Source organism: Astatotilapia calliptera, chromosome 9 (assembly GCF_900246225.1).
Source record: "Astatotilapia calliptera chromosome 9, fAstCal1.2, whole genome shotgun sequence".
NCBI classification, from domain to species: Eukaryota; Metazoa; Chordata; class Actinopteri; order Cichliformes; family Cichlidae; genus Astatotilapia; species Astatotilapia calliptera.
This window is the reverse complement of record NC_039310.1, coordinates 16977886-17005759: the sequence shown is the minus strand read 5'-3', so window position 1 is coordinate 17005759 and position 27874 is coordinate 16977886. Positions and strand designations below refer to the sequence as shown.

The following is a 27874-nucleotide window of genomic DNA, read 5'->3' as shown; positions in this document are numbered from 1 at the left end:
AATCTTTCCAGTACCTTGTTGAATATATGCTATGAAGAATATGAAGGCAAAAAGGGGTCGTAACCCAGTAGCAGCAAGTTGTACCTCTAAAAAGAGCTCGAGTGGGCCTACTGGTTTCACAGTTTGCCAGTATCGACGTGATTATTAACTGGTGTAAAACTCAAGCATTTGTCAACAACGGGTTTTATTATTCAAATTGTAACTGCAACAGGCATGTATCAAAAAGGTCAATACAGCAAAGCCTTTACAAAATCTGGCTTGACACTGAAGTCTTCCCAAAAAATGGCTGTCGCAACAAATTGTAAACAGTTTTTGTCAACAGTCTTACAGCACTTAACAGCAAAATACAAATCAGCTAAAGTAAGAAAAAAAGCACCTGTTATCTTTCAAAATGTATAAACACAAACACAACTTGTGGCACTATACAGAATCAAAGTAGACAAACCAAACACGAAGAAATGGAATGTTCAAATTCACTCGACAATTTTGTTTCCGCACAAAAGAAGAAGAAAAGAAAAGATAGCTGGAGTTGTTCCTCGCAACAAAAAGGCAAAGGGATCGGACAGTGCATCAAAAGACAAGCACGCCATGCAGTTGATGGGAACAGGAGTTGGTTTGGTCACTTAGCATAGTTTGTGCATAGTTGTAAGGCATCAGTCGAGCAGTCCTTTAGGTTTCATGTGGCTGTGAGACATTCTGAGGAGAGGGAGACTCCTTAGTTAGATCCTAACCACCCAATAATAATAATAATAAAAACTTGCATTATCCTCCTCCCCTTTTACAAAAAAGAAATAAATTTTTAAAACAAAAAAAAACAAAAAAACGTCTGCAAACCCTGAGCAAGTCGAGTTGCGTGGAGTTGACTTCCAGGTGAGATGCATGTGCGGTGACTAACCACCCTCCAGTCTGGCAGGGAAGGTTCCCACCCACCCTCACCCCACTGCCCCAAGTTTAACCAGGACTGGATGATGTGGAAACATCAGAAAGAGACTATTTCCTATAATACCTTCACAGGATGTCTTGGAAACAAAGCTGCTCATCGAACGCCGCTGTTATTCGGGAGTGCAGGAACACATGGTAGAACAGGTGGAGTCATTTATGGCATCTGGTGTGTCTGAATAAGGTTCTGCTCATGGCTTTGACAGGGGGTGGGGGGTGGGGGTAACAGTTCAAAATGAGTGGTTTCTTCACATCTGTGCTTCGAAGGCAAATGTGGGGCCGACGTGATTCGTTTCAGTTCGACGGAAAGATACAAAACAAACAAGACGCGTAAACAGTCTTCGTAGAGGCAGCAAAAGGACTGGGCTTGTCACATTTTTTTTTTCTGTTGTTTTTTTTTTTTACATGAGGAAGAATCTTCAATACCAATGCAACAACGGCATTACTCCAAAGTCTTAGAAAGGTCTGAACACTCCAGTTGTCTCAGTCAATACAGTTCAGATCATTCTTCAAATCTTTGTTTTCAAATGGCACTTAAAAAAAATACCAGAAAAAAGGTCTTCTTCAGTTCTTATACTGCTTTCCCCTTAAAGTTCACAAACTTCAAAAAAAAAAAAAAAAAAAAAAGGTGGTGCGTTCAGTCAGTAATGCCAAAACTACAGAGGACAAATAAATAAAGCAAATAAAAAGAAAAAATACAGCAGTAGCCAAATGAGGTATCTATGTATTGCTCTATGCCAAAAAAAAGAGGAATTAAAATTAAATAAATTAAGTAAAATCAGTGGTTTATCAAGATGGGAGGCCAAAGCAACAAAACATAAACTAGGTGTTCGGAACGGGTGGGGCAGCGGCGTGGCCGCAAACCGCTGGGTGCCCCACCCGACCCCCTCAGTGTATTGTGAGGCCCTGAGGCCCCCAGGGGTCACGAGGTTGAGGTGAAATGGCACAGAAGGAGTGTGTCAGGATTCTCTGCTTCCCTGAGGTATTTCTTTGGAGCTGGTTCCTCCTGCGGTCGTAGCTGTGCTGCCGTCACTCGGCGCGGTGGCAGCGTCTCCTGTGTCTGCGCAGGCCGTGCTGGGCTCTGCCTCCTCGGAGACCGGAGCCGGCTCCTGCTGTAAGCCTCCCCAGCTGGCTTTGTTTAGCCCCATGTGACCCAGCATGGTCTGGGACAGACGTGTGTCACAGAAACGGGCCCACTCTGCAAACAGCGGCTCAGCCACATATGTCATAAAGCCTGAGGGAGGAGAAAGGGTGGCAGGTGCTGATTAGGACGAGTATTTGCATTACACGCAAGCCATTGATAACGGGGGAATAAAAACAGAGCCAAAATCCTTGCCTATTTGAATGTTGCCGACTGTGTTCATCTCTCTGTCGCAAAGTGGGCTGACTTCAAGTTTGTGCTTCTTCTCAATGTCTCCTGCAAGAGTGTAACAAAGACTTTAATAAACAAGAAGAAAGAAAGGACCTCCAATCTGGAGAAGAAAGAGCAAAACAAATAAGGGAAAAATATGGACAGATAACCTTGTTGGAAGAACTCCTCTGTCACTTTCTCACTCCACTGTTTGCTCAGCTCCCATGGTCTGCAGGGGTTACAGATATCTGCACACTTCAGGGCCATCTGCATTGGAAAAGCAAAGATAAATATGAACCTGCTGTTTGCTGAGATGCAGGAGCTTTTTTTTAAACCAACACTGACCTGCAGGACGAAATGACGATGGCTGGCGGTGCTCATGCACAGGTTCTCCTGGTCCAGGTGCAAGCGAAACCTGGACAGGTAGTCATTCTGCCTGCTGATGTCCGTGGCCAAGATTAAGGAACCCAAATCCCTCTCCATGTTCAGCCTGAGGTATTACAAAGCATGTTTGTTTAAGAAAACACATTTTAAAGCAAAGAGCAGTCTTATGAAAGAACTCCGTTTCTGCACAGCCTTGTAAGTGGCACAGTTTGAGTTCTCTTTGTGTTTCTCAGTGTCAGACTGACCTGTCCTCAGCAGGCAAATGGGAGAACAGCCCAGTCTCTCTGAGCAGACCCACTGCTGACTTCCAGTGGTGGTTTTCCAGAACTGAGGTATTCTAGGTGAGAAATTGTGTGTGCACGTTAATTTAATACATCGTACAACATCCTTCACTGAAGTCTTCTAATAAGTTAGGCAGGCTAAAGAGTGACTGCTTTGTTGCCTTACTCTATAGAGTGTGGCAAGATAGTGGTCAGTCTTGATGAGGAAAGGCTGGTTGACCCCAGGATGGTCCAGGTCATGGGTGGCAGCTGCTAAGAGTCCCAGTAAGATGTCTTTGGAGGTCAGAGACTTGGCAAGCTGCACAAAAAATAATGCAAGAAGGGTTTAAAATACAAGAATGCCTTCTCCGAAGAACTCTCAGCTCTGCAAATAGCATACTTTTATTCAAAATCTGTCTGTAAGAGCACTTATTTGGATGCATTATCAAACGCACATCTTAATGGTAGCATTCACTGGTTAGACTGAAAGAAGCTGATGAGGAAAGCCTGTACTGTGAGTTGAATACTGTTGAAGCAAGAAACCTTGGCTATGCAAGATTTTTTTTTAAGAAGACCTTGTTGTGGCTAGCAAAGGACTGGGTGAGAGTTAGCTACTTAAACCCAAAAGAGCTCAAGTGTTTTGTCTCACCATGGGCTCTCGCAGGTAGCAGTACATGGCCTGTGTGACATCTGCAGCATGGACAGCGTTGTGGTACGGGTTGTCACTGTGGTAGTCCTCCTGAACCATGACCAAAAACCTCCAGAGTTTGACCATGTCCAGCTGGAAGAGCTCCACCAGCCCATACTGGTTCAGCAGGTGGAAAGTCAGGGTGATCAGGCTGTTTCCTGAGCAAGAAATCAAATCAGAATGATCACTCTGCATTCATCCCTTAAGTTCACCTATAAAAGCTGCAACTGAACGCTGCTGAACTCAACAATAATCACTTCTATTGCCAGTCTTTTTTTATGGATGCATCCATCTTTCCTAATTCTGCCTCCACTACACCACCTCCTCCTTCTCGGTCTAATTTTTAATAGTTGTGATTCTCACCACTGCAATTCTTAACTCCTGCTTTTGAAGTTTAACTCGGGTCAAGTCAGAGACGGGTCAAGAACATGTCTTAAAGCTGTTTTGATGATTGGATTGAGGTTACCTCAATTATACAGTGCAGGATGTGCAATTATATACATGATAAGATTCCTTTTCATCCTCATTACGAGAGTCGCACTTAGTGGTTCAAAAATAAGAGAATGTAGAAAAAACGAATTACTTTTGTTTACCACTGACTTCCTGAACTCCACTGCTGCAGTCTGGCTTTCACACAGACCAGCTGCCCCCCCCCCCCCCCCAAAAAAAAGGAGTATGATGAAAATACAAAGCACAATCTCTGAGGCTCCTTTCACACGTCAGCTTAAGAGAGTTGGAATATTTTCCCCCGTTATCCTTTCTCGCATGTCGTACACAGCAGGAAATTGTCTGCTTCAGACATGCTCTCACTACAGGAAGTACTCCTGGTGGTTTGAGCGAGGGATCTTACTGGACGCAGAGGGGAGGAGGCAGCGCACAATACGCCAGAGTATTAGCTGCGCTATTTGCACACTGGTGCAATCAGACATCACATGGACACTGTACTATGCAGCACGCAGATGAAAAGACCTGCTAATGGAGAAATGACTGACATTTCTCCCACGCACCACTGCCGAGTGCTGGAGTATGGACAGCGCACCAGTCTGTGAGGTTTAGAGAAATTTAGGGCTACAGTGCATGTGTGAAAACAGCTTATGGAAAAATATTCTTGAGGATTTTAGAGGTTACAGGAGTACACACAGAAAGGAGGAGGGGCTAATTCAGAAGAGTATGCACTTCTATCCTATTACACAGATAAATAAATATAGGGCCTCCACACCAATACACTTAAAATAATTTGAGTTTAGTTTAATACAAATCTAAATAATACAGCACTGTATATTCATTTTCTGTCAAGCCTGGGCTTTGCTTAGACATAAAACAGCTGATGTATATTTAAAGTAAAACAGTGACATAGCTGCAGAGCTAATCCTAAAACTGTGCCAGGTATCAGATAGATGGCACCAGCGCCAACACTTTAAATCTCAACCAGAGGTCAGGATTCACCAGTCAGTGTGCACGACAATCAGCCACAACATTAAAACCGCCGACAGGTGGAGTGAATATTGATCATTTTGTTACAACACCTTTAGTGCTCTCATTCATGCGGGTGTTACTTTGATAAATGCCACTCGTGAAACATTGTTTCAGAGTCAGAACACGCACACCTTTTCTTCTTTTTACTTGGTCCCTTTAAGGATAGCCACTGAGGATCATCTGCCTCCATCTTACTCTATCCATATCTATCCTCATGTGTCACACCAAACCTCTGCAGGTCCTCCTTCACTGCATCTGTGGTCTCAGTCTTTTCCTCCTGCCAGGTTGCTTCTTTTTCGTCCGACTGTCACAAAATCCTTTTTCAGTATATCCATCATCCCTTCTATTTGCATGTCCAAACAATCTCAGACTTCCCTCTCTAACTTTGTATCCAAACTGCTCAATCTGATCTGAAATCTGCCTCATTCCCAACAGAAGCATTTTCAGCTCTGCCACCTCCTGCTCGGTCTCCTGTCTTTTTGTGATCCACCTTCACTCTAGTTCTTGGCCTCTAAAGTCACGCAAATTTTGTAATCAGACTGCAAGCGTGAGGCTCCATGTGGATGTAGAGTGGCCATTACATTGCAACAACAGCGCACGCGCGACATTGTGCCGTCTGTGTCCACAACAGAGTAAAATCTTCACTTTGCACGTCTTGTGTCCGTTCCCTGATGGCTGTTTTTGGGTCACAAGGTAGGAACTGTGGTTTTAACGTTGTGGCTGATTGATGTCAGTTAAGGCATCATGGCATTTAGAACAACGTCTCAGAAGTCCTACAGATTATATTTTACCTACCATTTGTCAACCTATCGAAGAGGAAAATGTCAAAATTCCAATTCCCGACTTTTTCCAGCATGCACTACGATAGAGAAAAGAGAGAGTTTTACGTGAGGTTTGGAAAAAATAAATTATAAAAAGAAAATGTGCACTTCTGTTTTATTGTGGTGCCAAATATTACAAATAGTCCCATACTCTAGCCTGTCCAGTGTAATCTTCATCGAGGATGTGGAGGGGTATCTGCTGGGGGACTCCTCGCAGCAGACGGGACGAATGCAGGTATCTCTGGAAGCTGAGCAGCCTGTGGACCCGCCTTTCAGGATCATAGCTGGCCGACGTGGAGCTGCAGCCCAGCCGTGCTGCGCACACAAACACACAGACGCACACGATATTTTACAAAGGATACAACATCTAAAACAGACGACAACGTTGGGGCATGTTCATTTCTAAACCTCGTTAGGCCCGGAGAATTACTTGGCTCGGACAAGCTTGGTGGGGATCTGACACCAACACAGCAATACACAAACAGTTGCTGCTGACACAGCCGCCCACTCATAAGCCTTTCGTCTGGGATCACACAGCAGACATGCTTTGTCAGTGGTCTCTCTCCCTCCCTCTCTCTCACACACGCACACACCCCACAAAAGGCACTGTGTCTGAGTAAACTGTCGCTGCAATCCAGAAACACGTCAGCGTGAGGTAGGATTAATCTTGGGTCAAAAATGTCAACAAGTACACTCAAACGTTTTCATTGAAAAATGAAAGTGGTGCTTTATCGTGCACCTGTAAGCCTCAAACAAGGTTTATAGTAAGGCACACCTCAGAGACAAGAACACAGGCGTCTTTCAGTCACGCAGGACAGGACTAGTCTGTGACTCCTACCGGGGAGGCTGGTTTTTTTAGTCAAGATGCTCGGGCTGTACTCACTGTGAAGCGTTCGGAAGTCGATGCACAGGTACGGGTGGGAGCTTCTACGTTCCGGTTCAAATCCAACCTGACTTCTCACTCTCACATCTCCTAGAAGAAATCAACACTTATTTCCTCAAGATTCATACAGCGTGAAAAGAAGTCCAGAAGTGCATCCAATTAGTAATCTTTTGGCGCTATATCCTGGAGTTTATCTTGCTTTAGTGACACAAAGATGGGCTTTACCACATGACAATGTAGTAAATCTTCTTTCATTTGGATTTTTAAGAAGCTGAAACTTACTCTGGTTTTCTGGCAACATCCAAAGACAGAGCAAATATTTATATCTTACTAGTTGCTATTTTTGCGATTTCTGTTATTATAAACTGTTATTTCTCCCCGTGTTTCTTGCTACCTGCCCTTTTTAGTAGCTTGTGCTTAAATTGCTTTAATGTCAAACACTTTTACTTCACTGTCATAGCCTCATAGCACTGAATCCTAACAAAATAATCAACAAAATCTTTCAAATTTGCTTTTTTCTAGAAAACCTACAGAAAACCATTTATTATACCTCAGAGTGTTGACAGAAAACCTACCCCACCCCCCCCCCAATCGTGTCTCAGCTTTTCTAAACAAGGAAATAATCCTTCTTATGTGAAGCTTTGGAACTAAATCATGACGTGTGACAGGACGCTGTGGTAAAACCCATCATCTCTGTACTCCCCAGCAAGCTAAAACAAGCAAGAGATTGTGGAAAATACTATTTGACCAAGACCCAGTGTGGACTATCCATGTGCGGGCACAGTCACACACAAGCACACACTCCCATGTTCCAGAAGAGGAAACTCAACGGACAGACAAGTCAAACAGCTGAGCATGCAATGCCATGTCTGCTCTACTATTAGTACTCCGAGCCACTGAGAAGGATCTATAGCCGATCTGTGACTGGTTTTAGTAGTCAGGCAGAGAAACAGAGACAGGCTCCAAACTCAGACCTAACAGACGGCGGCCGGCCTGCTTGCTTGCTTGCTTGTAGGCTGCAGTCGAGAGCAGTGAGAGCACAGTGAGGTGACAGGATGGTGCTATGACTGATGCAGCAAATGCTAGTGTGTTGTTCCAGGCAACACTGTATGTACAGCAAGACTCTATACTGCAGTATACTGATTAAAGGTGAGATGGTATGCTTCCAGCATAGCACTTAAATTGTGTCACGTGTGCATCAGTTTATCAACAACAACAACAAAAAAAAAAAAGCAGTCACACCAGTGTGTTCCCACAACCACCTTGTTACTTACTTGCAAACAGCTGTTTGAATACTACACAAGTTCCTATCAAAATACCAAAAACTAAGAATTACTATTCACGGCATAGCGGCGCTAAACATTACTTTGAAAAGCTATTCATGAATGTTTAGTTTCGATTGCACAATATGAATTCTGCAAAAATAAACAAAAAAACACCACAATTCATGCACTTTTAGGCAGTCGTCATATGCCCATATGTATGCACATCTGTCACATCTGCAGATGCAAACACACGTGCTCGGGCCCAGAACGCGTCTGTCTGCGCGAGTTTGCGTGATTAGTGCGTTTTGAGTGTCAAAGGGTCCACGTCTCCCTATGGTGCATTAGTGCTGGAGCTCTGGGGTGAATGTAGGTCATGTCATTATAACTGATGAGGCAAAAGCTCTGAGTCCTGCTATTTGAAAGCACATCAGCATTAACTTGGCAGACTGAACCCAGGCCCAGGCCAGCACCCGTCTGCATTAGCGTGCCTCTCCTTACACTTAATTTAATCTGAAAATCTACACACACAGATGCTTTATGCCTGTGACATATGAGACTGCCATCATACTTAGCTAAGTAAAATGATTAAAAAGCTAAAGCTCCTTCACTCAGCTCAATGAAATGCTGTTATTATGACTAGACTAGGCAGCAGTCGACTCATGATCGTGCTGGAAAGAAACAAAGTATGACAATAATATGTTATTTTTGGTTTTTTTCACATTTTTTTTTCACGCTGAACTGCGTCTAATACTGATAGCTCCCTGCCCGCTCACTACATTTCATAGCAGCAATCTAAAATATCCAAGAAGAATACAGACAGGATAACACTTCAAGCAATTCTACTCTTCTTCTTTGCTGCTACCTCCCAGCCAACAAGTATGATATGAGGTGCCAAAAGTTCCATGCAAGACAGCATCCTTGTTTAGTACACATACCTCAGGGGTATAACCAGCCTCTAATCGCACCATTATCCCCAGTAACCTTATTGATTACGGAGCTGAACTGGCTGCTTCCTAGATGCATTTGACTCCATCTGCCTGGCAGAGCTATGAACCTTCATCCTCACATCCATTTTCTAAGCTGCTTATCCTCTTTAGGGTCACTGAGTGCGAATGGACATGCACGAATGCACGCATATGTACACAAAAAAATAACCTCAGCCAGAGACGCTTTAGTTTATTTACAGTTAAAATAAAAACCGTATGCTCATCACATATCTGATTGAACTTTTAAGACTGAAGACTACCGATACACATGCATGCACGCAGACACACACACACACACACACACACACACTGAACCCTATCGTGACTTGAAGATTAAAAAAGGCCAGGGATTGAAAGGATTCTGGACATGCCCTTAAATGCGCATCTCAGTGCTTTTATTTTAACAATAAGAAATGGAGACGATCACAGAGAAGGTAAACCTTCTGAGGTCTCGAAGTAGTGTGACTGTGTCTCTACTGTGTGTATGTAGAAAGAGCAGGTTAACACTTACCTAGCATACGAATATACAGCGCTGTCTGGTCAGAGCTGTCGTAGGAGATGGCCCCTCGTCTCTGAGCGGGAGAAAAAAAAAACAGAAGAAACAAAAAGAAAACATCAGCTATTGTTCAACCGATACAGTGCAACGCAATTACAAATACTGCCGAACAACAAAGAGGTCCCGCCTGTCCAAAACCACGTGTGAAGTATAACAGTCCCTAATCACCAATAAAGACCAGTGGTGCTCGAAACATCACTTCTTTTTATTGGTTCAATAAATAATTGTAAACCTGAGCCCTGCAGCTGTTTTCTTACTATAACAATCACAGTGCAACAACAGGCGCACCCCAAAACACTTCTTCTGAAACAGAAACATGTGCCTTATTATTTTTTTTTTTTACATTTTAATGCATATGCAGGACTTGATAAGAGGAGGGTGGTGTAATGCTTCTGCTGCAGGTTCTAATCTCCAGTGTGTACTCTGTATACTCTGGTGTTATACTGATAAACATGCTCTAGCATCGTGTCATCAGCCTGATTCGGCACTGCTATCAGGCATGTGAGAAACACATGTGCTATTTGGGGACACACGCACACAAACACACACACAGACACCAATAGTATTTTTTTTGATGTGTGAGGTTCTTATGCAACTTAAAGATTTGCCTCAAAGCATAGTTTGAAAATGCAGAAGTATTAAAAGTATAGATATATTTTCTAAAGTTATTTATTCTGATGTCAGCACGTGAATGCACTTTGATTTAGTAAAAGTGACTATGGTGGAATTGACAGCTTGTACAGATGTGACGGACCAGCTAGCAACAAGTCAACTTATCAGCTTAAGAGTCTAAACTCAGAGCTTCTGGCAGCTGCTTCATAAAAGACTTTTTTTGCTTTGTCTTCTTAAAAGCAGTTACAGGAAGTGTTTAGTGGCCATCTGCTAACTGTTTATTCAATAAAGTCTGAGCTAAATCTAGATTTGGACATTTAATTTAGACTTTTTATTCCATGTCAGAGTGTGCCAAGGAAAAATAAAATGATGAAAAACCTTTTCAATGCAAGACAAAAGCAGAGGGAGCATTATGCGTAAATAACATTAAACAACACTCAGTCCTTTCTAAATAGTACCCCTGTGTTAGGATTCGGTCTATGCCTTCCATAATCCAAAAAGCACACTTTAAAGCAGTGGACTAAGACAGGCCACAACCAGACTTGCACTATGATGAATAAATCTTTAACGTGCATTGAACGACGCCCATTCGTTTACTTAACCGTCATTCAGTTCAGGATGGAGCCTATCCCAGCTGTCAACGAGCAAGCATTGTGATACACCCTGAACAGGTTGCCAGTCCATCACAAGAGGCAAACAACCAATCGCACCCACATTCACACCTACAGCCAGTTCAGAATCACCAGTTAACCAAACGTGAGTATCTTATAACTGTGCGAGGAAGCAGGAGGACTCGGGGGAGATCCCACACAAACACAGATACCCCTCCCCATAAAATAAAAAGCACATCAGGGAACTTTATTCATATTATTGTTCCTTGCACACAGAGACAGAGAAAGAGTTTCATGAAATTTACTGAAATGCAATTTAGTAGCAATTTCAAAAGCAAAATTAACTTCACTGCACAAAACTCTTCTGGAATATCACTTTTACTGCTTACTGTAACCCACGAACATGAAATACCACGTAAATGCTGTAACTTCCTGAAATACTTCTCTCAGTCAACACTGGGTTCAGCATCACATCCAAACAAATCACAATACCATTTCCTGTAAAGTAATGCACTTGACGCATCATGTTTTAAAATATGTAAATACTTCCTCAATATTCGTCAGCAGTGCAGCAAACGGCTTTGGTACGCGGGCTGCAGATACATTTTTAATGCATTGGGGAAAAAAGAAAAGAAGAATAAACCAGGAAATAAACCATTTAGGTTATTCAGGTTTCGAGAGAGGAAGCAAATGAGTTGAAGAAACATTGAAAAATGTTCCAGCAAACCCTGTTTACTTCTTTATCCATGCATCCATCCATTCATCTTAATTGCTTATACAACTTAGGGTTGCAGGAGGTCAGCAGTCTATCCCAGGGTACACTCTGGGCTGGGATAACAATCCATTAGAGGATAAAATTTTTACTTTTATTCTCTGCACAAAAAACAAAATCCAGTCCTAACTAGTATTCCAGTGCATGAAGGCAGCTGCGACAATAGTGTTACTTGCACAGCAGTAGCTGTAGCAGGCACGACTGCCATAACTACATATTTGCTCTGTTGACAGACAGCTGCCCAAGGCTACAGTAAGGTGCTGGCTCACCTCTCTGTGCACTTTACACATCCTGGCCCCCCTCCAGGTCAACTCTTCACTCGCGCTAATGGGGCTACCCTTGTCTAGAGTTACTCCTTTCACAGAGATCCTGCATAACTGGAAGATTACCTCACTGATTGACACGGTACCAGACTTACAGCTCTCTACTAGGACAAACTGTTTTTAAAAGGAAGATGTTTTGGTCCACTGACAACCAACCTGTTCACTGTATACAACTCTAAAGAACAAAAGGGCCTTACTGGATCCTTAACCCTCCAGGTTAACACAGGGCACCCTTCACTCAAAGCACTCTAATGAAAAGAGAGCATATTTTTATATAAAGGAAAGTTATAGTAAAAATAGATTTAAAAAGGCAAAACTAGGAAGCTCTGTATTATGGTCCACAACTACAGAGTACAGCAATGGGCTTGATAAATATGTCTAATCTGTGGCCATTTAACGACAGCCGGCAGGTCACACCAAACACAAACGCATGCAAAAACACAAATGCTCTGGCTTGTACACTCATTACCTCATATAATTAGGATTACTGTGAATCTTTCACACACACAGATATACACCTAGCAATGTCTGTACTCTAAGCTCATGACAGCCACCAATCCAAAGCTAATATTTTACTGCCTAGCAAACAGCTTGACTCAGGGTGGGTAATGTGCAAAGCTGTATTTTAGTGTCAACAGGCCTCTGTGTTTACACATGGTGCAGTGTTTAGTGTGAGCATTATAGATTGTGGGTATGTTATCCACGGAGCTTGTGTGTGTGTGTGTGTGTGTGTGTGTGTGTGTGTGTGTGTGTGTGTGTAAGATGGGGGCTGGAATAGGCTGCAACACGTGTGGGAACTGTATAATGCTGGCTAAGAGTGGGTATGAAGAGTGACCAGCCCTGCTAACACAGCTAGCACCAACAAAACCTTTTGCCTGGCCACACACACACACACACACACACACACCCAGCAGCCAGTTGGCACTTACTGCCATGACCTCCCTTGTACAACAAGTTGGCAAGAGCTGCACTTTGTGTATATCACATTCTCACTGTGAACAGAAGGGAAAGTCAAATTTTACCCTTGAAATGGCCAGCCCACAACACACCCACACACAGAGACACACACACCCTCACATACCCTTGACACGCCTTGCTGCACCAACACACAAAGCCAGACAACCATGGGCCTGTCATGGTCCAACAAGAAGTTAAGTCACTTTTTTAAGCTTTGCGCTTCTGGCATTTATGCTTCACAGCTGTGACTGAGATACGAAGACAGATGCAAGATATCAACTGAAGAACTTGAGCTAAATGTCACATGCACACTTAATTTATTAAACTACTATTAGATTACTATGACCTGGATGACTGAGAACCTACACAGATTTATTAAAGTTTAAAGAACAGTGTTTATTCACTTTAATTAACTACAAAATTGAAATTACAACATATAAAAAGACATCCAGCACTGAGCTTCTTTTTTTTTTTAATTGGTAATTAAAGTTTTGTTTTATTTCTTACGGTAGTTTGAGGGTTTTTTAGGGCTTTAGAGACTGAAAAAGCATTAGTGCACATTATGCAAACTACAGTGGGGCAAAAAAGTATTTAGTCAGCCACCGATTGTGCAAGTTCCCCCACTTAAAATGATGATAGAGGTCAGTAATTTGCACCAGAGGTACACTTCAACTGTGAGAGACAGAATGTGAAAAAAAAATCCATGAATTCACATGGTAGGATTTGTAAAGAATTTATTCGTAAATTAGGGTGGAAAATAAGTATTTGGTCACCTCAAACAAGGAAAATCTCTGGCTCTCACAGACCTGTAACGTCTTCTGTAAGAAGCTTTTCTGTCCCCCACTCGTTACCTGTATGAATGGCACCTGTTTGAACTCATCATCTGTATAAAAGACACCTGTCCACAGCCTCAAACAGTCAGACTCCAAACTCCGCCATGGCCAAGACCAAAGAGCTTTCGAAGGACACCAGGAAAAGTATTGTAGACCTGCACCAGACTGGGAAGAGTGAATCTACAATAGGCAAGCAGCTTGGTGTGAAAAAAATCAACTGTGGGAGCAATCATCAGAAAATGGAAGACATACAAGACCACTGATAATCTCCCTCGATCTGGGGCTCCACGCAAGATCTCATCCCGTGGGGTCAAAATGATCATGAGAACGGTGAGCAAAGATCCCAGAACCACACGGGGGGACCTGGTGAATGACCTGCAGAGAGCTGGGACCAAAGTAACAAAGGTCACCATCAGTAACACACTACAACGGCAGGGAATCAAATCCCGCAGTGCCAGACGTGTTCCGCTGCTGAAGCCAGTGCATGTCCAGGCCCGTCTGAAGTTTGCCAGAGAGCACATGGATGATACAGCAGAGGATTGGGAGAATGTCATGTGGTCAGATGAAACCAAAGTAGAACTTTTTGGTATAAACTCAACTCGTCGTGTTTGGAGGAAGAAGAATACTGAGTTGCATCCCAAGAACACCATACCTACTGTGAAGCATGGGGGTGGAAACATCATGCTATGGGGCTGTTTTTCTGCCAAGGGGACAGGACGACTGATCCGTGTTAAGGACAGAATGAATGGGGCCATGTATCGTGAGATTTTGAGCCAAAACCTCCTTCCATCAGTGAGAACTTTGAAGATGAAACGAGGCTGGGTCTTCCAACATGACAATGATCCAAAACACACCGCCCGGGCAACAAAGGAGTGGCTCCGTAAGAAGCATTTGAAAGTCCTGGAGTGGCCTAGCCAGTCTCCAGACCTCAACCCCATAGAAAATCTGTGGCGGGAGTTGAAAGTCCGTGTTGCTCGGCGACAGCCCCAAAACATCACTGCTCTCGAGAAGATCTGCATGGAGGAATGGGCCAAAATACCAGCTACTGTGTGTGCAAACCTGGTAAAGACCTATAGTAAACGTTTGACCTCTGTTATTGCCAACAAAGGTTATGTTACAAAGTATTGAGTTGTATTTTTGTTATTGACCAAATACTTATTTTCCACCCTGATTTACGAATAAATTCTTTACAAATCCTACCATGTGAATTCATGGATTTTTTTTCCACATTCTGTCTCTCACAGTTGAAGTGTACCTCTGGTGCAAATTACTGACCTCTGACATCATTTTAGGTGGGGGAACTTGCACAATCGGTGGCTGACTAAATACTTTTTTGCCCCACTGTATATGGTGCACACAAGAAAAACAAGAGGTCTTGATTTTCTTGCACGTAACAATACAAGCCTTAGAGTGGCAGGTAGATACTAGTGAATGCCCTTTTTCATGTCATGACCAAAACTTGCTTGATTTGTTTCCCAATGACTTTAATACAGTTAAAGTTACTCCAAGCTGCTTCGAGCTGTCCTCCAAGAAACTGCAGCTTTACAAACTCTGACTTCACTCTGGAGCAGTGCCAGTTTGCATTTGACCAACAGCCTCAGGGATGAAACAAGGCAGAGCCCAGATTAAAATTTCTTGCAAGTTTCTGTTCCTCTTTAGCATTTTCTTTAAACATTAGGTTAAAGCAAAACAGGGGTGTGATGGGTGAAACGTGACTCACTGGGCTGGAAAGCCATGAAGTCACCATCCAGCCATTTCTGGTGTGTTCAAGATAGTTTTACACAACACTTTTGTACTCTCTCCTGATCACCCCGAGCATTATAGCTACCAAAAACCAGAGATACGTGTGTACAGGATATGCTAATCTTGCCATCTAGATTTTCTAATAACTTGTAATAACTGCAAATGGAGTGAGTAAACACAGTGTGAAGTTGTTAGCTTTGCATAAGGAGGCAAAATGAGGACAGTTACAAGTCCAGATGGCATGTGAGTGAGCAAACATTTACGTTAACAAATCACCACACAAACAACAGGGCTGGCCACACCTTCGGTATATAGACATCTAGTTTAAAGACTAGCTGGCACATGTCAATCACAGAGCCCCTATGAAACAAAACAAATCATTATATTTTAACAGCAAAAAATGAACCCCCTTCTACCCAGTTCCCACTTGCTGTTAAAGAACCTGTAAGTAATGACAGTTGCTCAGGTCCCCAGGCTACTCTTGCCCAAAAACACTGAGGAATGAGAACATGGAAAGTTACGCAAGTCTGCATGTCAAAAGGTAGATTTCATCAGCTAGTATCAGTATTTGGTATCAACGTGGCTGGTTGTTACAGAAGTACATATCACTTCGATCACTGGTCACTTCGTTAGGTTCACTTGCTCAACTACTCAGTAACATAAGTATCTCTTTAGCCAATCACATGGCAGCTACACAGTGCAATCAGGAATGCAGACATGGTTAAGATGACCTGGTGTAGTTCAAACTGAGAATCAGAATGGGGTAAAGGGTGATGTGAGTGACTTTGAACTAGGCTTTTTTTATTTTTTCATAAACTGCTGAATTACTGGGAATTTGGTGTAAACGACATGTAAGCAAGGATGCGTCCCAGCTGACGTCAATGGTCCAAGCTGGTGGTGATGCTCTATAACGGTGTGGGGATATTTTCTTAGCACATGTTGGGCCTCAACTGAGAATTGTTTTTGCTGATCATGTCCATCCTGTTATGACCACAGCGTAGTGTTCTCGAACATGACAACAGGTTCACAACAGCCTCCACTGTCACCTGATCTCAATCAGATAGAGCACCTTTGGCATGTGGTGGAATGTCCCATTCCACCACAGCGCCTCGCTGTATCAATGTGTCGAGCCAGCTTTAAAGGCAAAAAGGGTCTAGCCCAGTACTAGCAAGATGTAACTAATAAAGTGTCAGATGAGTATATATAGAGATATTTACCAGTTAAAAAACTAAGCAAAACAAAAGAGAAAATAAAGGAAAAACAAACTCTACAATGCCTTTTGCAGAAATATTTTCGGTAACTTTTAGGTCAATTTATCAATTTTTATACCAAAGGGATCGGTATCTCCACTCCATTCCATCAAAACACTAGCTGAGGGAATATTTTTCGGAAGAGTCATCCCTCCAGTGACTAAAGAGACTTGGGACATCGTAGCAAAGATGCACCAAAGCCGTTCTTGAGGCACATGTGAGCCTAACATCTTACTAACACGCATGTTGGTTTTTCCCTTTAATTTGCACCAAATCTTCTGAATTATACACTTTATTAAAACTTAAATGAGTAACAATGACTCATTCTGAAGGTTTTTTCAATTTACTTCAACATAGCTTTAAAAATTTAACAAAACTTCTATTGCTTTCAGTGCCTTTAAATGAGTTGCAGTCTGTTGGTTTTTGATTGTAGCAGTCTGAGAACAAGCTAGCTTTAGTTCTGTTTGGCGTTTTAACCACTAGGCCTAACAGCGCAACCATTGTTCTCCCTGCAATTCCATCTAAGCTCGTTTACATACAGCTCTGTTTCTTATCTCGGCTTAGCGCCACTGCCTTGGGGCACAACACTCAGGTTTCTGAGGTCAGGACCTAATGTGAAAACTCCTCACTATGTGGCTGACCCCCAGGGCTTCGTTGTTTGTCATTTTCTCACCCGTATAGTTAAACAGACACAAACAAATATCAGAAAACATGCAGTATGATTAATGCATGCAGAATTAACCCAAAAACACTCATTTCAAAACACTCAGAAATTCAAAATCATTGCTCAAAAAGCACTTTCACCAGAGCACCGTGAAAGAGCAGATACAGATGCCTGATGCCCTTTCAATGGCACAATCGAATGAAACATTCTCACACTTCCTGATTTGAAACACAGGCCTAAAACTGGCTTTTACTAGGTTATAAAGATCTTAGAATTTGACTTAAACTGAGGACCTGCCTATTCCAGTAAGCAAGTCAGCTGGGGCCAAGCAAATGAGGAAGCCAGCAGTATTCCAATAAACTGACATATCAAAAAACAAAGCAGTGCACACATAAACCCTACACACACACACACACACACACACACATATATGTAAATGCTCGAGATAAAAAGCAGGTGGACGGGTTTTTCATAAACCAAAAGCTTCCTTCTGACTTATGGCCTCTTGCAGCGCTCTGCTGTGTGGGACGCCAAATTCCAGAAACTGAGTGCTAACCTATAAACAAAAGCAGATCTGGAGTGTGTGTGCGCATGTGTGTATAATATATATTTTAGCCACTACATACACTAAAACCCTGGATAGAGTCTACCTGCTGGAAGAGTGTTTTATGAGTACTGTGTCCACTGTTAGTTTTTGCAGCTGCAGTTAGTTTTTGCGAGACGCCCGCTGCTTTGGAGGAGAGGCCTGGGGTGAATTGGCCTGATATCTTGGCCAGCAAATGATGACGAGTGTAGCAGTGAGCAGTGTTACAAGGCGGCCTGCCTGTCAAGCAGTCATATATCCACAATCAGTGATTTTTTATTGTTATTTAACTTTTAACTAGTCGCCAAGTGTGTCATAAATTCTTTTTTTTTTTTTTTTTTACACCGAGTGCTTAAAAGGGCCTTATATACACACATACTGTAAGTCTACGCTGCACAGGAATTTCATTCATCTCAAACATCATCCCCAGGCTCTAATTGCCTCTCGGGGCCAACTTCATGCCCCGTCCCTCCTTAGAGCCTTCTGAGGAAAACAAACGAAACCCAGGTCACCAACCAGCGCGATCTGTCTGAGGTTTGAAACCAGTAGCACTGAGAAATAGACTCCCTTCCTGTATAGGCTCATACGTCAATAAAGCCACAGTAAATAAGAATAAAAATCAAGCAGCGCTGATGTTGTGGCTGTCGAAGTGCGTAGCCACACTCTCGTGGCCGACAGCACTCGACGCTGCAGCACAAAAACAGATCAGTCACGTGATAAGAGGGGGCCCCTTGCAGAGACAGGGAGGCAAACAGAAAGGGTGAGGAGTGTGTATGGTTGAATGAAGACAGGGTGCAATATTTGGCTCCTCTTTATTAATCAGCGGGTTAATAAACACCCGCAATCCCCCGCCTTCTTATCGGCAAGCAGCACAGTGCATTCCAGCTCAACTGTGTGAATTCAGCGTGAAAAGTTTTGGCGGCGCAGGGGTTAAATGTTTTTGTGAAAGGTTGTGAAACACCAGGCTCAGAGTCTGAACGGCTCCTTCAGCATTCTTACCACATCCTGAAACGACGTCAATCTGATGGCACTGCACAGGAGGAAAAAAAAACAAACAAAAAAAACCTTATCGGTTCAGTTAAAATCAACAAAGTAACTCCCACAAAAAAAAAAAAAAAAAAAAAAAAAAGCACGGCACTGTATTCCCTTATCGACCTCTCCACAGAAACACCCACAGCAGCAATGAAACAAGCAGTGCCAGCCTCCACCCTTATGCACGGGCTTCTCATCATCATCATCATCATCTCCTCTTGTGCGTAAACATCTCAAATGAGGAGCCAATCTCGGGTCAGCAGCCACTACAGCACTGATGATATCTCTCACTGTGATATGACGAACTGATAGCAGATCAGTTCTCCCAGTCTAAAGCTGCGTTCCTCCCTTTATCACCAAAAATCATCGCACTGCTCAGGCTTCATCAATACTCCGTATTTGTTTATTGACCCCCTTTTATCTCTGCAGGATCTTTCTTTCTGAAAGTTTAAAGCCTTATCGCAACCGTGTGACCGTGCGTTACTGGCAGCAGCTCACGACAGCCAAACAAAAAGATGAGAAACTCTCGTTCCCACCCTGTGCATCATCTCTTAATATGAGATGTATGTAATAACACAAGTAACATACTGTCAAGCTGTGTGCAAATGCATTTGTGCTTTGTAGTTTAGATGAGAACCACATGACTCTTTGCAGCGTCCTCCTCTTGGTCCTTTCATTTTGCATCAACCTAATCTGACTTATTCGTGTCTTTGGTTCTCTCTTTTTCCAAGAGAAGCCAATGCGACGCCATATTCCAGGAAAATTCTAATTCATCTTTCACCCCACTTTTGGGATTTGATCAACTTACAACACCCATTGTGCTAAAGACAATGGAGGCATTGTAATGGATAAATGGGCCCCGTTTATTTAATGCCGTTGCTGTTTTCAACGCCTCTTCAACGGCATATTTACACCCAATCATAACAATTCCACAGTCACAGAGTGACATATTCTTCAGAGACTCCGACCCTACTCTTTCGTCCACTGTTTACGAGAGGAAATGTCTTCATCGGCGAGGGAAGGGGAGGGGTGCATCGGAGAAAGAAAAAGAGGGAGCTTGTGAGCGAGCGGAACAAGATAGCCAGAGAAAAGAAAAGGGACTGAGACTTCGACCATCTGTGAGCCTGGCAGCAAGCCAAACCACTGCCCACAGAGCTGAGGCCCATGCCTAACTGCCTCTTTCTGCAATGGTAGTCCAGCCCCGCTTCCACAAACAACAGGCCTGTGGAACCACACACAAAAACACAGCAGCCACCAAGGACAAATGCACCCTTATGGTCATAAATAGGGCCCAAAAAACAATATTTGTAGAAGTGTAATTGCTTGGTGACAAAGGCTGAGTGACACTGCCGTATGCAAGCAGGTTCACCAATTCTGCCGATGTTCACAAGGGATAAAGACAAATGACTACAACGTAGGCTGGTCTCAATGTTGTCTGCAGTGTTTGTAAGCCTTCTCCAGTCCAGTTTCATGGGAAATGATTTTAACACTAAACAGTGCACTTTTTATGACAAAGAAGCAAAGGCTGTGAAGGCAGACCGGCCGAACTGAGAGATCAACGTGAGCAGGAGACAGAACGGCTTCACGGATTCTGTTTGTACATAAAAGGAACAATGCAGCATTATACTTATATTGATTTCCTTATAAGGATTTAGGATTTCCCCCAAGGAATCCTCCTTTGGACTATGGTCCAGAAACCACCATTGTGCAAGGACAGTTTGAGGATGTTGAATTGGTTTTATGAAAAGCCTCCTGACTGACTCAGAGAGAGATGTTTGCACAGTGTGTTCAGAGAGTGTTATTGAGTGACCACATGGTCCAGCCAACTTATCCAAGATTGCATGATATTGGTCACCAAAGGACAAACACTAATGACCCAGTGAGAAAAAAAAAGAAAAAGAGTGCTGACAACAGGCCTATGAATCGGTCTTTGAAGGGGCTGCCTGTGAGGATGGATGTAGGCTCAAAGCAGAGACACACATGGGTGGATATGTGGAGCAGGGTCCTGTACAAAGAACTAATGGATGGCCCATTGAAGAGGACGCTCACGTAGTCATAGACAGTTGCTTAATGCTCAGTTAATGGGCTGAGAGGTGCCGTGCAACACCGTGGGAGTTTCTGTTCACAAGCAACTAGCAGGATGTGACCCCAACGGCACGAGAATATACCCCGCTGCTACTTTTGTCAAGAAACACTGAATCAATAGTAACGATGCTTCCCTTTTAAAAAGGAGCGACACCGTGGAGAAGGGACTTCATTGACTGGTGACATGACGTGCAGCTTTTTGTTGTGAGCTGGCATCGCAGGCACATGCCTTGATTAAACTAGTGCGCTGGACAAAGGCCAAAGAGATGGTACCATTACCTCAGACACGTGCTCAAATGTGGTTCAGCGATTGGCTAATGTATTCAAAATGCACTGTGCTGCCTGCCAGTGTCTGTGTGTACATGGCAGTCAAGCAGAACATGACCCCTGCTGCCCTACACACACACACACACACACACACACAGGCTGTTTTGAGAAGCAAGAGGAATAAACAAAGGTAGGCTCACCAGAGGGACATTTTCAAGAATTCAACACTCTGAGAAAGTAGGAAGTTCAAGCATGACTCAATGATTTAAGCTCTCCTCCCAGCATGTTAACATAAATAACTGTGTGGCACGTTCCCTCTGACTCCCAGGAGTGAGCTGGTACACCTCAGCATCATGGTTCTGAGGAAGGCTACAAAGTTTAAACTGAAGAGGCCTTTATCAGGGGGAAACATACACAAATGTAAAGTTGGCTTTGGGTGATGACTTGGTGTGTGTCTTAGGCTCTTGAAGATAAGAATATACAGTATGCCTCTGGTGGAGAGCTCTCGCAGTGTGTGTGTGTGTGTGTGTGTGTGTGTGTGTGTGTGTGTGTGTGTGTGTGTGTGTGTGTGTGTGTGTGTGTGTGAGTGAGTGAGAGAAATGGGGCCTAAATATCCAGCAACCACCTGCAAGATTCCTGTGGATTATTTATATGGTTTCTGAAAATGATGTGGGTTTCAAGACGCATGTGCCCCCCCCTCCCCAAAAAAATAAATAAAAATAAAATAAAATAAAATAATCGAGCCCACTGTGATCAGATGATAGGAAATGATACGTGTTTTACCTGTGACAGCTGTCTTGGATCAGGAGCCCCGAAGAGAGAAGAGCTGGAGCTGAAACTAATGGCTCCCCTTCGGCTGAGGACATGCTTGGGAACCGGCCTGTCTAGAGGCAAAACCGGCAGCTGATAACATACTTCCATTGAATAGTCAGGGCTGAATCCGGATCAAAAATATAGGAAAAAAAATGAAATATTTAATGGGAAAAAAGACAGCAGATGCAATGCGGAAAAAAGCAGATGAGTGATTAACTAGAAAATCTGCCGGGGCAAGAAATAAAAGAAAAAGAAAAAAAAAATCTTTCACTATTGTGGAAACGATCTGATATCGAGCTGCAAAGTATTTCTGTTCATCATGAGCGACTTAAAACTTGTGCAGATCGCCTTCATTGATGCTGTGTCTCATCTACCTCCAGTTTTACCACCTTTGGTGTCATTCTGTCAGATTTAAAAAATAATGATAACAGTAATAAATCATGCTGCTGTTGCATTTGCCTCTTTCCTTCTCATTTTACTCAAATCCGGGCCCACGGACGACGAGACCTTCTTGCCATTTTCTGGGTCTTTATGAAATTGCTTCCTCATTTTCAAAGCAGAAAAAAACGCCCGCTCGCTCGGCTTTCGTGGCGCTCGCAGATCCGCATATCACGTATCCCGGCGTGTAAACAAAAGGCACGACCACTTCCAAAAAATGTCATCAACATATCATGTTGTATGCTACGCCGGCGGACGAAGTGAGGCAGCTCCAGGATGTGAGAGCTCGTCGGTCGTTGGCCCGGAGGACGAGGAGGAGGAGGAGGAGAAGGAGGAAGGGGGGAGGCTTTCTCTCATTCACACTTTATACCGCCGGCGAGATTTTATCAACACGTAGGGCTTCTCCGTCTTTTTATCTGGAGCTGCATGATGAAGGAGCAATTGTCTAAATTCGCCGCTGACCGTAAAGCACTAACCGTGTGTTCACACCGAACGCGATGGGCGCGTGAAAAAAACGCCAAAACGCCCCTAACTTGACGCCTGCACATTCGCGACCTCTACACGTGTCCAAGAAAAATCGCCCGCGCCCCAAAATATCATATTTTCACGCGCGTGAACCGGAAATGTGGGAGGGATGTGGGAGGAAGTTGTGCTAGACCGGTATCTTTGAAAGATGGCAGCTGTCGAGCTAGCGCTTGAAGAGAGAGTCTCCCTTCTTTATTTACTGTGGAGAGCAGAGCAGCGGCGTAAGAGACGTCCTCGCCGTACCTGGGTCCATCAGGTCCTCGAGACGCGTGATCAGTTTGGTGAGTTTCACCATTTGCTACAGGAGCTGCGCCTGGATGACGGCAGATTCCAGCGATATCATCGCCTGTCACTCGGCCAGTTTGAGGACCTGCTTTCCCGCGTCGGTCCCAGAATTGCCCGCCTAGACACCAATTACAGGCGCTCAATTCCACCAGCAGAGCGCCTGTCCATCTGCCTGAGGTTAGTAAAAGTGTTTAATACGGTAGTCCTGTAATGATACCTGCGCTAATATATGCTAAACCATCCATTTATACACTGCTAACATGGATGTGCTATGCTAAGAGTGAATGCTCTCGGTGTTTACCGATAGCAAACTGGTACGACACGACTTCACAATATTTGTAGTGATACACTGACGGTCTCATCAGGTCCCGATTTAATTCGATTTATGCTGTTATCAGTGTTTGAATGATAGCATGGCTGTGGTGTCATAGGTATGCTCTCGGTGTTTGCTGATATCAAACTTGTACTAGGACCAATGTGGGTTAACCTTTGTAGTGATACTCACTCCTTTTCACATCTAGACCTGGTTTAATTCTGGGATAGTTGAATATTTGTTTAAAATCACGGCAGATTGTTCCAGATTATACCAAATATATATCATGTAATTATCCTTATATTTACAAAATTTTCTATGCAAGATTCATGTTTTGTAATTTCTATAATGTATTTTGTAACTGAAGTACACATAATACTCATTTTGAACACTGTTGTCCAGGTTCCTTGCCACCGGGGACTCCTTCAGGACCATCGCGTTCAGTTTTCGAGTCGGTGTGTCCACGGTGAGCCAGATCATCCCCCAGGTAGCGACGGCCATCTGGGACTGTCTAGTGGACGATTTCATGGCTGTGCCTTCAACTCAAGACTGGCGGTCCATTGCAGAGGGATTCCAGGAGCGCTGGAACTTCCCTCTCTGCTGTGGAGCTCTGGATGGGAAGCACGTCCAGACGAAGGCACCCCCCAACTCAGGATCCATGTTCCACAACTACAAGGGAACTTTTTCCATTGTTCTCCTTGCGGTTGTGGATGCAGAGCATCGCTTCCGCGTCATTGATGTTGGGGGGTACGGGAGGACCAGCGACGGTGGTATCCTGGCCAACTCCACCTTTGGTCAGGCTCTTCGGGCTGGGACTCTCCATCTGCCTCCAGACCAGCCTCTACCTGGTGGAGAACACCGTGGAGCCCAGCCCCACGTCTTTGTGGCTGATGAAGCGTTCCCGCTGCGGCGTGAGCTCATGAGACCTTTCCCTGGACGCCTCCTCCCTTTACAGAAGAGGGTCTTTAATTATCGCCTTTCCAGGGCCAGGATGATAGTGGAGGGTGCCTTCGGTATCCTCTCCTCACAGTGGAGGTTGTATCGGCGCGCCATGGAGCTCCGTCCTGAAATTGCCGAGAAGTGTGTGAAGGCAACGTGTGTTCTCCACAACTTTCTGCGCTGTGTGGACGAGAGAGGGGCACCTGCTGTGGGAGGTGTGGCGCCTGCTGTGGTGGAGCCGTTGCAAGGCCTGGGTCGTGTGGCAGCAAACAACTCCTCCAGAGAGGCTGTCCTGGTGAGGGAGAAGTTCATGGCTCACTTCTCGGCAGAGGGAGCTGTGTCTTGGCAACCAAAGGAGTAGCCTGTTTGAAGTCTGAACGACTTCCCCACAACGGCTCTTTTAAGAGCCACCCACAAACCTCTAAAGAGTGTTCCTGTCTTTTTAACATTTTCTTAATGAATGGAGCTCTATTCCAAAATAAACTAACCTCTTTTTACTCTGCAACTTGTCTTCACTATGTTCCTATATACAGTGTGGTGCAAAAGTTTGGGCAACCTTATTATTAGTGTCTGTGAAGGTTCACAGTCATTATTTTCCTGTATGAATCGCTGTTACAGTAAAAATGTTACTTACATATATCATATAGGAGACACACACATTGATATACACTACATATTTATGTTATTCCTCTTTTTTTGTGTTGCCAATTTATGCACCTGCTTCATTTAGTTTAAAGTTATTGCACTTTCTGTAAATCCAGTGAACTGCATTTCACTTCTCAAATATCACTGTGTGTCTCCTATATGATGTATTTAACTGACAATTTTTATTGTGACAACCAACGATTTGTACAGGAAAATAATTACTTTTCACAATGTTGCCCAAACTTATGCATCCCACTGTATTAGTATGTTTTGTTATTGGTGTAATATGAAATAAATTCTACTTTTGTCAAGTCCGGTGCCAATATTTGCTGTGTAGTAGAACAAAGACATTTGTCAGTATAAATGTTTATTTGATAAAATATATAAATTCAGTAACAAAAGGATAAATATATGACATCAACTATTTACAGACAGACAGGAATAAAATATACAAATTCAGTAACAAAAGGACATAAATAACATAAATATATGAGATCTAACTATTTACAGAGAGACAGGGATAAAAAGGACCCAGCTTGGAGTGGAAGAGCCTCAGGGAGAAGGAGGAGAAACATAAGAACATTGTTTCTGCCCTGGAGAGCTGCTGCCTCATCAGTAAACTACTGATCATTAGGGTCCAATGTTTCCAAATTTAGCACAGCTGTGCTGTTTTCAAAAACTGATTTATAAATTTGGAATTTCACGAATTCTCGTGTCTGAGGCGGCATAATAGGTAGCATCGTATAATTCTGGATGGCTCAGAGAGGGGAACCCCGATGCTCATTTCACTCACTGCGACTCCGCTGGGTGTAAAGGAAACGTAGCGACGCGCACTGCAAATCTGGCAACCCTCTCAAAAAATAATAATAATAAAAAACAAAAAAAATTAATACCCTACGCGGCGGGTTTTTTTCACTACGACTACCTACCTATCGTCCTACACATTAGCCTACTTTACGCTTTAAGAGCGCACACCACCTGCCAGAGATGGTGCTGTTGGAGCGAGCAGAGGGGGAAAAAACCGCCCTTGTTTTAGCTCGACCAATGGTGTGAAAGCAGCTGCTCCAAGCTACACGTCGATTGGACAGTGACGCTTAGACGGTATAGAAGGACAGCTATGATTAGCTGTGAGGCCAGGGCAATCCCAAGACCTATATGAGCAGTCGTTTGCAGACGGCGTGGACTTTCTCAAGGGTATTCCTCCACAACGGGGCTTGCCCTGCAGCGGTCGACATCATTGCCTGTGATTACCTTCCTCTCATGAGTCATACTACTCTGGAGCTGAGACTTACCGGGAGTTTAAAATGCAGCCTAAGAACAGCTGCAAAACCTTCATCTTTTGTTAAAGAGTGGCCATATATGAGTGCATGTGTTGACTGCGAGACAAAAGGAAATTCAGTACAAAAGGATGACTTTGAGTTGAGTGTTTTACTGTCCGCGTGCATTGTTTGGACCTTCCGTCTACCCCAGATATCTCTAACACACTTGGCAATTCATTATCTTTCACTATACAGTGTAGCTGCAATTACTCAAATCAACCCCTAAGTGAAAAATTACTACATTCACATTTTCACTCGAGGTTTCTCCGCCATGCCCGTGTGCTCGGGGACAATGGGTGTGCCATGGTAACAGCCAGGCCCAGTGCCAGTGTATGTATAATCCCCTCCATCCCCCATTTTCACGCTCCTGAATGGTCTGAATGCAGTTCCCCACAGCCGTACCCCCCACAAAGAGAGGTCCTGGCATCTTTTCCAGGCAACTAAGGCAACACTGCAAAAACACAACAACAAATGTGTCATAGACAGTAGCAGGAGACGACGGAGTACCAGAATACCTAACTCAAGCACAGCTATCCCATTATCTAAGGGTTGGGGTTTTATTTTCAGATCATTTCCTTTGTGTTTAACACTACTAAAGGAAACTATAGGGCTCAGTAGCAATACACAATAAGAGTTACTCTTAAATTTTATATATGTTCATCTAAAAGAGTCATCATACACCAGGGTACATTTGTGTTTTCCAGGGGATATGTCAAGATTAGAAAAGACTCACTATAGTGAAAGGCTGGCCTAAAAGTATCAGATATTCAGCATTCAATTAAATGGTAAAATATCTGTAGCTACTTGTTGGCTAAATGATAAAAGCAAGGGGATATCTTTTTTAATATAAATATGGAAATGGATTTTAAAAAGTTGAAAAAGACATCCATCTTATTAGCTGCTTATCCAGTTCAGTGGGTGGACTTGAGCCTATTTATTTATAGTTTATAGCTCATTTAAACAACAGAAGTTGTGCTCTAGAGGCAGGCACATTTAAATTCCGGGTCTCCAAAAACCCAGTTTCAAAACCCATCAAAAGCTGAAAGGTGTGTTTTTATTCTATTAAATGATTATTGTAGAATCGCAGGGATCATTAAAATGTGTTTAGAATTTGCAAACTTATGCTGACTCATGCCATAAATCTCGATACACTGCTCACCCCTACATACACTGCCTTTATATGTTAAAAGCATCAGTATCGGTATTGCTATTGGCAATACTGGCAATACAATATTTACTTAGTATCGGATGGATAC

The 27874-nt window shown here is 43.4% G+C and overlaps 2 protein-coding genes across 7 annotated transcripts; one reads left to right on the top strand and one right to left on the bottom strand.

Moving 5' to 3' along the window:
* Positions 1-165: 165 nt before the first annotated feature.
* On the bottom strand, positions 166-26274 carry pde7a (phosphodiesterase 7A). Of its 6 annotated transcripts, XM_026179517.1 has the most exons (14): positions 26229-26274; positions 22125-22275; positions 9565-9625; positions 8077-8109; positions 6803-6892; positions 6071-6234; positions 5894-5957; positions 3584-3780; positions 3122-3253; positions 2920-3011; positions 2636-2780; positions 2461-2557; positions 2276-2356; positions 166-2173 (listed from the first exon to the last, which is right to left on the bottom strand). In XM_026179517.1, exons 2-14 carry the CDS (start codon positions 22260-22262, stop codon positions 1899-1901), a joined length of 1569 nt encoding a protein of 522 aa, XP_026035302.1. In that variant the 5' UTR covers positions 22263-22275; positions 26229-26274; the 3' UTR covers positions 166-1898. The 6 variants fall into 6 exon arrangements, with proteins under 6 accessions (XP_026035302.1, XP_026035301.1, XP_026035303.1 ...); XM_026179516.1 differs by lacking the exon at positions 26229-26274 and having other exon boundaries at positions 22125-23145; XM_026179518.1 differs by lacking the exon at positions 26229-26274 and having other exon boundaries at positions 6803-6889; positions 22125-23145.
* On the top strand, positions 22826-25242 carry LOC113028808 (protein ANTAGONIST OF LIKE HETEROCHROMATIN PROTEIN 1-like). The gene is made up of 3 exons (XM_026179260.1): positions 22826-22870; positions 23374-23579; positions 24118-25242. Exons 1-3 carry the CDS (start codon positions 22826-22828, stop codon positions 25013-25015), a joined length of 1149 nt encoding a protein of 382 aa, XP_026035045.1. The 3' UTR covers positions 25016-25242.
* Positions 26275-27874: the final 1600 nt, after the last annotated feature.